General features: G+C 39.6%; 2 protein-coding genes across 30 annotated transcripts in view; both read left to right on the top strand.

Annotated features, from left to right (window-relative positions):
- Spn (protein phosphatase 1 regulatory subunit spinophilin) overlaps nucleotides 1-12,415 on the top strand; it is a 347,126-nt gene that overhangs the window by 206,672 nt on the left and 128,039 nt on the right. The window lies entirely within an intron of this gene.
- Ir68b (Ionotropic receptor 68b) lies at nucleotides 8,824-10,689 on the top strand. The gene has a single exon (XM_073981884.1). The coding sequence runs from the start codon at nucleotides 8,908-8,910 to the stop codon at nucleotides 10,687-10,689; it is 1,782 nt and encodes a 593-aa protein (XP_073837985.1). The 5' UTR covers nucleotides 8,824-8,907.

The following is a 12,415-nucleotide window of genomic DNA, read 5'->3' as shown; positions in this document are numbered from 1 at the left end:
CGCCATCCCTATACCAAATGAATATTCGTTAATGATAGTTTTTTTGTGTTGGAAAAAATGTCAATTATCCAATGCTAAAAAAACTGCCACAAATGGTAGTTGAAAAAAATAAATAAACTAATTTGTGTTCATTAAATATGTAATTAATCTGTACTAAAAGCTTAAGATAGATAGAATAGATAATATGCAATTAAATTTAAATTTTTTACTACATGTATTAGTAAACCCTTAAACCACTCAGTAATTTATATCCACTCAGAAAAAGTTAGGTATGTACGTACTTACAGCATTAGGGAGATTCACGTGTAATTCATTACATAAAGTTTGGGTTTGCTTTAGTTTTAATTAACCTTTCAATATCAAACATATCCTAATATGAATAATTATCTACGTGTTGTGAAGCACCTTTTCTCTTGTTTAATGAAACAATCAATCACCTGCAACGCAGATAAACAAAATAAGTTCTTCTCCCACCCTTGAACTCTATAAATATTTACGTTTTATTATGCTAACACAATTAATTAATAGATAAATATTTGCCATTGTTATATAAAGGGAGGAAGTAACGAAAAAAAAGGTAGCAAAGCAACAACAATACTGATACTCTTTGTTAAACATTGTGTTCCACTAAATTGCTGGACAACATGCAACAAGTTGTCTGTACGTTTGTACTGGCGATATATACTCTTGTTATGAGATATTTTTTGATATCACACACATGGCTGACAAGTTTGCTTTTAATAGTTGATAACACAATTATCACCCTATGTTGCGAAAGGATATTTTTTTCATTAATTAACAAAATTTAACAATGATGGGGGGCGAAACATTTTTAAAACAGCAATATTCTTGACAAAATTGGATTTTGATTTAATTCAATTTATTGAACTATATTTTATCATGGATAAATTTTGTCGTGGATATGTACACAATGTGAATGAGGGCACAGAACATGTGAAAGGCTAACAGAGTTTTGGCTGAATGGTCAATAAGGCATGCTTTTGGGTAAAACTGGGAGAAACTGACAAAATCGTAGATTGTTCAGTGGAGCCATAACATGTTAGAGTAATTTTAAGCCAAATTTTCTCATTTAAGTCACATGTTTAATCGAAAGCCTAACGGGAACGACTCCAACAAAAACTCTCCGATTTTTTTTGAATTTTTGTCCAGTGGTATTGGGTGCCACCGTGGTTCAATGGTATGCACACTAGGGTTATGACTTTTATACAACCTCATATCCTTGTATCATAGCGTGATGAGTTTCTACATAAGATTATATAAAATTTTAATGATAAGGTGATCAGTTGAAAAAGCTCACACACAAAATGATTTTCCAAATTTGAATTTATAAGAATTATGGACTCAATCGGTCCAGGTACCTCCCACACTAAATTTCCGAAAAGTTCAGTTTAGGACCTGTTCCCGAATCGCTTTAATTCTTGTTGTAGCAACTTGGGGAAGTAGGGGATGGAAGATACCAAGCAACGGTCCTGACCGGTTTTAACATGGCAAAGCCCAGGATTTATCTTGGTCCCTCTTTCACCTCAGGTGGACACTGACCTCCCCTGTGTTGTCACCTGGGCAAAATCCGTTAAAGGTAGTGAGCTAACATGTGCGCGCGTTCACCCATAAGAACGTTAAAAGCTTGGGTTTGGGCGTCGGGTTAGTAACCCTCCCCTAGAAGAAACAGCCTACTATGAAAAAACGAAAGAAAAGAAAAACAAACGCCTCTAAAGTTGACGAACCCCGCAAACGTTTTAAGGGCCATGATCTGCGAATGTGCACCTGGAATGTTCGCACTCTTTATACAGAAGGTGCAGTCTTCGCATTGGCAGACGTACTTGAAAAGTACAAGGCCGATATTACTGCCATACAGGAAATACGATGGACTGGGAAAGGCGTCACAACAACACCTAAAGGTGACGCACTGTATTATAGCTGCCATGACGTAAAGCATGAGTTTGGTTGCGGATTCGTAGTTAGTCGGAGACTAAAATATCTGGTATCCAGCTTCACCCCAGTGAATGAAAGACTTGCTGCAATTCGAATAAAAGCTAAATTCTTCAACATCAGCTTTATTTGCGCTCATGCTCCCACTGAAGAAAAGGGCGAACAGACCAAAGATATATTTTACGAGCGCTTAGAAGAAACATGTGACCGTTGCCCGGTCCATGACATTAAAATCATTCTAGGCGATTTTAATGCCAAAATGTCGGGAAATTCAGTCTCCACAGTGAAACATCTGACAATGGTATGATGCTGATAGACTTTGCAGCTGCAAAAAACATGATAGTTAGCTGTACCAGATTTAATCATCTCGATATTCATAAGGGCACCTGGCTGTCTCCAGATCAAAGAACAAGTAATCAAATTGATCATGTTGTGATAGATGGAAGACATTCATCGAGCGAGTTGGATGTACGATCGTTCCGAGGCGCAAACATTGATTCGGACCACTACCTTGTTGCAGCAAAGGTACGTACCCGTCTAAACGTTGCAAATAAAGCACGAACAGACACAATGCGGAAGGTGTACATCGCTAAGCTGCAAACACAACAGATAGCCACAGCATATTCCACTCAACTAGCCCAATTGCTTAATACGAGCACTCCTTGTCCCGATAACATAACAACACAATGGCAACATATTGCCCACTCCATACAAACAGCCGCAAAATCCATACTTGGATTCCAGAGACCTCCACAAAGGAATTCATGGTATGACCAAGAGTGTCGTGCTGCTACCGAATGCGGCATATAGAGCTACTTTACAATCTGTAGCAACGCGTAGCGCACGAGAGAGATATCGGGAGAAAAGGAGAGAAGAGAAACGTCTTTTCCGCAAGAAAAAGAGAGAAATGGAAAAGCGGGAGTGAGAAAAAATCGAGATATACAGGAGCCAGAATGAAGTCCGAAAATTCTACAAAAGAGTGAAACATCAACCTGATGGCTTTGGTACAGGCACATCCTCCTGTAGAGGCCAGCAAGGTAATCTGGTAACAGATACAGAAAGCGTGCTCAGGATATGGAAGGAACATTTCTCCAATCTACTGGTATCCAATAGTAGCGAAGACGATGATACCACAGATCCAATCCCAGAAGATGGTATTGAATGTATACCGCCCGGCCAAGATGAGGTAAAAACAGCAATCAAGCGGCTGAAGAATAATAAAGCAGCAGGAGGCGATGGCTTACCAGCCGAGCTGTTTAAAACCGGAGGTGACGCGCTGATAAGGTGTATGCATCAGCTAGTTAGCACCATCTGGCAGGAAAAACGCGTACCCGACGATTGGAACCTGAGCATCCTGTGTCCCGTCCACAAGAAAGGAGATAAGACTGTAGGCTCCAACTATAGGGTCATAAGTCTTCTACCTATTGCCTATAAGATAGTGTCAGGGATATTGTGCGAACGACTAAAGCCAATGGTCAACGAAATAATTGGACCATACCAATGTGGCTTTAGACCTGGCAAGTCCACCATTGACCAGATATTTACTTTGCGGCAAATCCTGGAGAAGACCCAAGAGATGCAGATCGACACATATCACCTTTTTGTCGATTATAAAGCAGCATTCGACAGTTCCCTCCGATCAAAGGTATTCCATGCAATGTCTGAATTTGGTATCCCCGCAAAGCTCATCCGGCTTTGTAAGATGACTTTAACTGATACTAGGTCCACAGTTAAAATTGGAAAGAACCTCTCCGAACAGTTCAGTACCAAAAGAGGTTTCAGACAAGGAGACAGCCTTTCGTGTGACCTATTCAACATTTTGCTGGAAAAGGTAATACGAGATGCAAATGTCAAAAGAAATGGCACAATTTACACCCATAGCCACATGTTACTTGCTTATGCTGATGACATAGACATCATGGGACGATCAGTAAAGGAAGTAACTGATACCTTTAGGAAGGTCGAAGCAGAATCTGTGAAAGTGGGTCTGGCGGTAAACGGCGAAAAGACCAAATTGATGGTGTCGACTCGCAAAGCGTCCATAGAGCTCGGACCAACTGTGAAAGTTGGTACCTATAATTTTGAGGTAGTTAAAGACTTCGTCTACCTCGGCATTGCCATAAACACAACAAAGAACATCAGTTGTGAAATAAGAAGAAGAATTGTATTGGCCAACAGATGCTACTATGGTTTAAGTAAGCGATTTAAAAACAAAGCCACATCTCGTCAAACAAAAATAACACTATACAAAACGCTGATACTACCCGTGCTAATGTATGGCTCCGAAGCATGGGTACTTGCGCAAGCAGACATGGCAGTGCTTGGTGTGTTTGAGAGGAAAATTCTTCGAAAGATCTACTGACCGATTTGCGTTTACGGTGAATATCGACGTCGTATGAACCACGAGCTATGTCAGTTATATAAAGACATGAATACAGTTAAACGTATCGAGATGCAACGATTGCGTTGGCTAGGCCATATCATAAGAGTGAGCGATGATGAACCCGCTAAAAAGGCGTATGAATACATGCCACATGGCGATGCACGCAGAATCAGCAGGCCTAAGCTTCGATGGTGCATACAAGTGGATGAAGAAATGAAAAGGCGCGGTATTCTAAAAAGCGAAGCAAAAAACAGCGAGGATTGGAGATCTTTTCTTAGTTCGGTCTATGGAACAACTGTTCTGTAATGGGCCAGCTAAGTAAGTAAGCAACTTGTATTCACTACCCCCTATAGGACGGTACAAGTTTCATAAGGGGCAAGTCCATACTTCCTGAGAAAATAGCCTGATAGTTGCAAAAAACCCCTATGACACCGTGTGCAGTGGTTAGAACGCACGAGAAGTCTCGAACGGAACTGCCGATTGGGTATGAACTTTGGCCTTCGTAATAGTTTGTCCACACAAAGTTTAAGTTCGAAGATAAGCCATATCGGTCCACTCCTTTAGGTACCTCTCCCACAAAAGTTTAAAAATGTTCGGAAAGATTGTGCGCACGATAACTCTTTATGGGAATGACGGATTTGGTCCGTACTTTACACAACCTAATATATCTACCAGATATAGATCATCAGAATATGGACTATATTTGTCCATTCCTTCGGATTCCTCCCACACAAAATTTCAGAGAAGTTCACTTCAATTACGAAGGTAAAAGTTTTTTCAGGGGCAAGTCCATAGTTCTTGAGAAAACAGACCGAGAGGTGTAAGAAACTCCTATGGCACCATATGTATTGGCTGGAGAGCACGATAACTCTCGGACTGATCAACCAATTTGGTCCAAAATTTGGCCTTCGTCATATTTTGTACAAAATAGGTTTCAGTTTGAGGATGGGCAATACCGTTCCATAACTTCCGGTACTTTCCCCAAATATTTAAAAAATGCAACTAAAATGGTGTTAACGATATCTCTTGAACGGAGCAACCAAATGGGATATCGCAATATTTTGTCTAAATTTTTTGTCTCCTTCGGGATATTATGTTTTCCGTGGACAAGTCCACGCTTCCTGGAATACTGGTGCAAAAGTTATACGATGACCAACTGAAATGACTAGTGGACGCGATATCTATCGAAAATAAGATCCCAAAATAAGATCCACTTCCATAATGGTCTATGTCGGTCCATTTCTTTAAGTACCTACTCCGCAATCCTTTTGTGTTTACACTGTGCAACATTTTTAAGGTGATCTTGTGCAAACAATTCGAACTGAGGATTTTTTGAAAGTACAGACCCAAACGACACGAAACCCCAGTTGGGTTTTGTTGTGTCAGATCCAGCTCAGATTTTATGGCCCCATCTAAACATGGTTAAATATTGAGTTTTTAAAGAAACTCGGGGCTATATCTCTGAAACCAATGCGAATCTTCTTCTGATCTATGAAGCAAATTCGTAGATAAGGACAAAAGTAAAATATTTGGAGAAATAATGAACTCGAAAAACTACATTTATTGCCTCAAATTTCAAAATATATGCAAAAATTCCACAATTTTTATATATTTCGTACCGTATCTCCAAAACCTTTAATTTTTTCTGAATATTTTCTTTTGAAAAAATCTTCCCTGGAATGTAATACACAACTCTTTAGAACATCTCATTGCTGTAAAATGCCTCTATCACGTTTTTCAACGACCATTTAATAAATAAGTCAATAATGTGGTGAACTCCGAAATGCGAGAGAAAACTGTTGGTGTGAACTGTGTTTGAAATACGTGTTGTAAAAGATATGATGCAAAATACCGCTGAAACAACATGAAGCAAGCATTTTAGAGTTTCAGAATGTTCTAAAGAATTGTTGAGAACTTTATTTGGCAGATTTTTGCAAAAGGTTACTTGGTTCAACTCCCAATAGTTTAGCCGATACTGACCAGAATTTCAGGAATTATGTAAAATTTTCTATATTTTATAGATTCTGATGCTCTAGATGGAGTTTTTCTTATGTGGTTTTTTCAAAAGATAAGTTCTACTAGTTTAGGGCTATAATGTTGCTAAAGACAGCAAGGTCAAATTCTAATTCGTTTCTGAGATAAAGGCCTGATAAATGCAAAAAAGTGTAGATTTAGCCCGGTTTAGATGAGGCCGTAAAATCCGAACTGGATCTGACAGGACAAAACCCTACTAGGGTTTTTGTAGTCTAAATATGTACTTTCAAAAAATGCATACTAGAAGTTGTTTGCATTTTCACTGTTGCATAGTGTTATCAGTCATTTTAAACTGATAAACTCTATGTGGCGTGGGAACGAACGAGTGGCGTGGGAACGAACGAGTATCCGACTTAGTTGAAACTTTGCATATTGTAAATTTTCTTTTAAACGTAAATCAGGTTTCTATAAGGTATTTATTTGCAACAACTTCTGGTTAGTGCTGGCAAACTGTCGATATTCCCAACATTAGATATTTTCGATATTTCATTTTAAAAAATTGATTTTATCTAATTGAATTAATCGAGCGAAGTCCCACACGCCCAACCAATATGCTACGATCGAAGGAACTCGTTGTAGTTACAGCGATATAATTAATGTCTTTTGAAGTAATGGCCATTCTTTCAAAAGCAAACGTACAATCCTTGTACGCTTTAGTCGTTCCCTACACCACACTACCTGGTGGGTCCCGCTGTCTATAATAGCCTTTTATATATTTTTGATATGTTGTTTAAAGCGCAAAAAAGCCCCCCGTCCCTAACTCCCCAATTTCAAACAATAACAAGTAAAAAAAGTATCAGTCGGCCTTGCCGACAGAGATATACCCTCAGCCTGAGTATATTGAAAAATGTTTTTCCCAAAATACGTATGTATTTAGGGGGTTTTAAAAATTTTGGTTGTTTGAACCGACAAACATGTTGATTAGGATCGACATTGACCGTTATGGAAGTGGACCTCCAGCCACAACATATGGTGCCATAGGGGATTTTTACACTCTTCGGGCTGTTTGCTCAAGAAGTATGGACTTGCCCCTAAAAAAACTTTTGCCATCGTAATTGAGGCAGCGAATGCAAGTTGCTTCAGCAAAAATCAAAGTGATTCGATATCAGGTCTTAAAGTGAACTTATCCGAAATTTTGTCTGGGAGGTACCGGATGGAGTGGACAAATATAGTCCATATTTGAACCTGATCTATATCTGATCAATATATTAGGATGTGTAAAGTATAGACCAATTCGGCCACTCACTTCAAGAGTTACCGAACGAACAATTTTTCCGAACATTTTTGAACTTTTGTGGGGGAGGTACCTGAAGGAGTGGACCGATATGGCTTATCTTCAAACTTAAAATATGTTTGGACAAAATATTACTAAGGCCATATTTTGGACCGAATCGGCGGATCCGTTCAAGAGTTATCTTGAGCTCCAACCACCCCACACGGTGTCATACGGGTTTTTTGCAACTTTCATGCTATTTTCTCAGGAAGTATGGACTTGCCCCTGATGAAACTTGTACCGTCATATGGAGGGCATTGAATACAAGTTGCTAAAACAAAAATCAAAGCGATTCGAGAGATGGCCCTAAACTGAACTTTTCCGAAATTTTGTGTGGGAGGTACCCGAAAGAGTGGACCTATTGAGACTATATTGGAACCTTATATTACTCTGGTAGAAAGTTTTCGCTATACAAAGTTTGGACCAAATCGGTCGCTCCCTTCAAGAGTTATCGTGTGCACAAACTTTCCGAACATTTTCGAACTTTTGTGGGGGAGGTACCGGAAGGAGTGGACCGATATGGCCCATCTTCGAACTTAAACTAAGTTTGGGCAAAATATTACGAAAGCCAAAACTTGAACCGAATCGGTTCATCTGTTCGAGAGTTATCGTGCGCTCCAGCCAGCAGGACAGACAGACAGACAGACGGACGGACATGGCTAGATCGACTCCAAATTGTCTGAAACACATTTCGTCCAAACATACTTGGGGTCTAAAACCATTATTTCGATGAGGCACATTTTCATCGTATCAAAGTGTATATACCCTCCTTATCCTAAAGGCTGAGGGTATAACAATTAATAGCCCTTTTCAATTATATTCCCCAAATGAAGATCATAAATATTTATATTTTATTAAATAAACCACCACCTTCACCTGTCACACAGTGTGACACTAATTCCCGCATTCACTTACACCATAGCTAAGCAAACAACCGGCTACAACAAATACGACAAATTGTTGAGTGGCATGCAACAAGTTCTTAGTCGTCTACCTTGTGATGTTATATGAGCATACCACACAAGTAGATTGCTTTACAGTTCTTAGGTAAAATTTCAACATGAAACATCAAATCGGAATAATTTTAAGCTTAATTTTGACATTGCCTAACGCTAAAACTTCCAACTTGTGGCAAAGTATGAATACCGTAGAATTTGAAAATAGTGAAGAAAAATTACAATTCTCAGCGAAAATTTGTGATGTGGCCCAGCAACGAAATGCGTAAATAAATTATATCTACACAAATTCCAGACCCAGCACCCAAGAAATGGAAGCTGTTTACAAGAGAATCAATGTGAATTTCTTACATCAATGTATGGCTGAATTGCCCACAACAATAAGAAATTTGGATACATTTCGAAATGAGCCAGAACGTTTTAGGGGAAGTTTGAATATATTTTTTATAACATCGGCAAGAATAGCCCAAAAGGTGGTGGCATTTTTAAATCCCCGCCAGCGCTGGAAGCAGGGACATCGTTATCTATTCGTGTGGCTTTTGGAGGGGAATAATAAAATGAAATTACTTGGTGATTTTTTCCAACATATTTGGCAAAGGAACATTTTACATGCCGTTGCCGTTTTAAATTCCCAACTGGTCTACACCTTTGAACCATTTTCTTTGGAGGGCTTTCGTTTGAGGCGTTTGGACACCAATCAAAACTATTTCTATGATAAATTAAAAAATTTCCATCACTTTGAGATACGCATAACCATGTTCATAGATCCAGTGAGAGCGGTACCCTTGCCCAACTATACAACTCAGGGCTACAAGCGCATAGATGGCAGGGTTGCCAATGCATTGGTGAAATATTTAAATGCCACGGCGCGCTATATCACCCCCAGCGATAATGAAACCTATGGTTCCCTGGTTAATGGCACCTTCACGGGTTCCCTTAAGGATATTCACTCTGGCCTTACTCACATTGGTTTCAACTTACGCTACACCCTGGATCATGTCAAGCAACACATTGAAGAGCTGTATCCCTATCAGAGGCGCTTTCTTTATTTGGTAGTGCCAGCAGCCAAATTGAGACCGGAATATTTGATATTTGTTAAAGCCTTCAGCAATTCCCTGTGGCGTTTATTGCTGTTAAATTTTGCGCTCATTTTATTGCTCTTTATGCTGCTGCAATATTTGGTGGGCCGCCTGCCCAGCCAACACATTGGATACGTTAACACTCACACCTTTCATTGGTATGAACTTTTGGAAATGTTTTGGAAGACACAGCTGGGTCACCCGGTGGAGGGTTTTGCTCGCATCAGTTCATTGCGCCAATTTCTCATTGCCTGGATTCTGTTCAGCTATGTACTGACCAGCATGTATTTTGCCAAAGTTGAAAGTAATTTTGTCCAGCCTGCCTTTGAACCCGAAATCGATAGCCTTGAACAGCTGCCACAACTCAATTTACCCATTTATGCCTTTGATGTTGTTTTCGAAGCCGTGAAATTTTCCCTCAAGCCGAAATATTATGAATGGATCAATGCCCATGGGGTACGAGTGCCACGCAACATACGTGTAGAAGAATTTGCCTTTACTGTAACACAGAAGAATGCCGATGTTGCCCTAATGCTGCACGATGAAATGGCCAAAGAGCTATTGGCCCATAGCTACAATGATGTCACCAAACGACCCTCATATCACATTGTTAAAGAGTATCTGCGTTCGCTGACCTCATCGTACATCATGACAAAGGGTTCACCGTTCATTCATAAATTCCAAAGTGTAATAAGTGCTTTCCATGAGTTTGGATTGATGCGTCACTGGTTGCAGTTGGAATCACAGCCCAATACCTATACACACAAATCAGAGGAATTTTTTGAAGATTTGGATGATGATTTCGATTTGTTGTACGATGAAGATGGTGTGGGTGGGGTAGTTGGCGCCTCCTCAGTATCGGCAACAAGTCACAAAAAGGTTGTATTGAATTTGGAAATTCTACAGGGTGCCTTCTATCTGTGGCTAGCTGGTATATTAATTAGTTTGGTGGGTTTTGTTGCTGAATGGCTCTATTGGTGGCATCAAAATGAAAAGCGTATACATATTATGTAAGACTCCTCTTCTTTGGTTATTGGCGCTCGGGTCGCAAATCAGAAATAAAGGAATTAAATGAAATCAATAAATAATTAAATGAAATTAACTTTTTTTAGAATTTTTCATTTGGGAAGACTAGGTAATATTTTTTCAAAATTATCTGGTCTAATCCCAAGGGGAAAATTGCCATGCGGTAACGAAGAGAAAACGGTTGTTTATGTAATTCCTCTTGTCTTTTGTTTGCAGATATACTTGGCACATACAATAAGATCCCCAATAAAACAAGTAAAAAAGAATGCACTAAAGGAATGGTCACATTACTCAAATATTAAAATTTATGCTCACTTGCGCTCAGTAACCGACCGCCAGTGGTCGCTGGAGCGAATATTTGCCTAATGTGACCTTATCTTAAGCTTAAGTAAAAAAAGAAAAAGAAAACTGGAGTAGTGGACTATGAACAGATCCATAAACAGGATCACAAGGAGTAGCATGGGTATAATTTTCCAAAGGGCCTTCGAACAGATCCTAGACTCCACTCCAACAAAAATGTTGGACTTTTGTGGGTGAGGTACCCTAAGCAAAAGACCGATATGGACCATTCTGCAGTAAAATTACATATGGACAAAATATTAGGAGATCCCAAGTTTGGACGGTTGCTACGTTCAACGGGTATAGCGTGTACTGTTTTAGTGACATTTTTTTTCAACTTTGGGCGGAGGTACCGGAAGATGAGCACCGATAATACTCATCCTCGAACTTAAACTACGTTTGGACAAAATATTACGATGTTGGAACCTCATCTTTGTGTGTTTGGTAAACATTTCATGACGTGCAAAGTATGGACCAAATCGGTTATTCCCTTCAAGATTTATGGCGCACACAAATTTTCTGAACATATTCGAATTTTTGTGGGGGAGGTACCTGAAGGAGTGGACCGATATGGCTCATATTTGAACTTAAGCCAAGTTTGGACAAAGAGTTACGAAGGCCAAACTTTGGAGCAAAGTTTAAGACTTTCGTATGTCCAAAGTGTGAAATCCGCCACTATCCTGACTCTCGGAGTCTAGAATCCACTATCCTGACTCTCGGAGTCTAAAGGCCATGAATGGGAGCAGGATGTCCAAAGGTCTGAAATCCACGATCTCGTTCTAAGCACCCTGAGGAGTAATTTTGACTGTTCCGGTATTCTGAATTGACACAGAACACTTGATAGTTTGGACAGTAATGTCTTATTCGCAAGTGCTTGCCACCATTCAAGTCCACCGTAGGTTAAGGTGGGCAGAACTACGTTTACATACAGCCAGTGTATGACTTGTGGTCTGACTCCTCTCCCCTTTTTTCAGTGGAGTTGGTTCAGGGGTAGAGTGCAATGAGAACATTCTTTGTCCGCTCCTCGATATCCCTTTCCCTGGTGAATAGGACCAGTTCCGTCTTTTCCGGGTTAACTCCAACACCATTGTCATGGGCACTGCTTGTCAGTTGCACCAGAGAACCTTGCATAAGGTCAGACAGGGTTGGTAAAAATTTGCCACATATAAGTAGACAGCGAAATTTTATGCAACCCCTATTTTTGGTCCGATTCATGTCAAATTTTGGGACTGGGCATATCTTTGGCTTCTGATTACATTGCAATCGAAACATATGACATATGCAAAATTATGCAAAATACATAAATTATTGCATATGCAAAATTTATGCATTTCATATATTTTCTTATGAAACAAATATTTCAATTTTTCTGTTT

The sequence above is a fragment of the Musca autumnalis genome, unplaced genomic scaffold (assembly GCF_047663935.1).
Source record: "Musca autumnalis isolate F117 unplaced genomic scaffold, ASM4766393v1 scaffold_4, whole genome shotgun sequence".
Classification (NCBI taxonomy): Eukaryota; Metazoa; Arthropoda; class Insecta; order Diptera; family Muscidae; genus Musca; species Musca autumnalis.
Note: the sequence above shows the minus strand (reverse complement) of the source record. Positions and strands in the feature narration are given on the sequence as shown.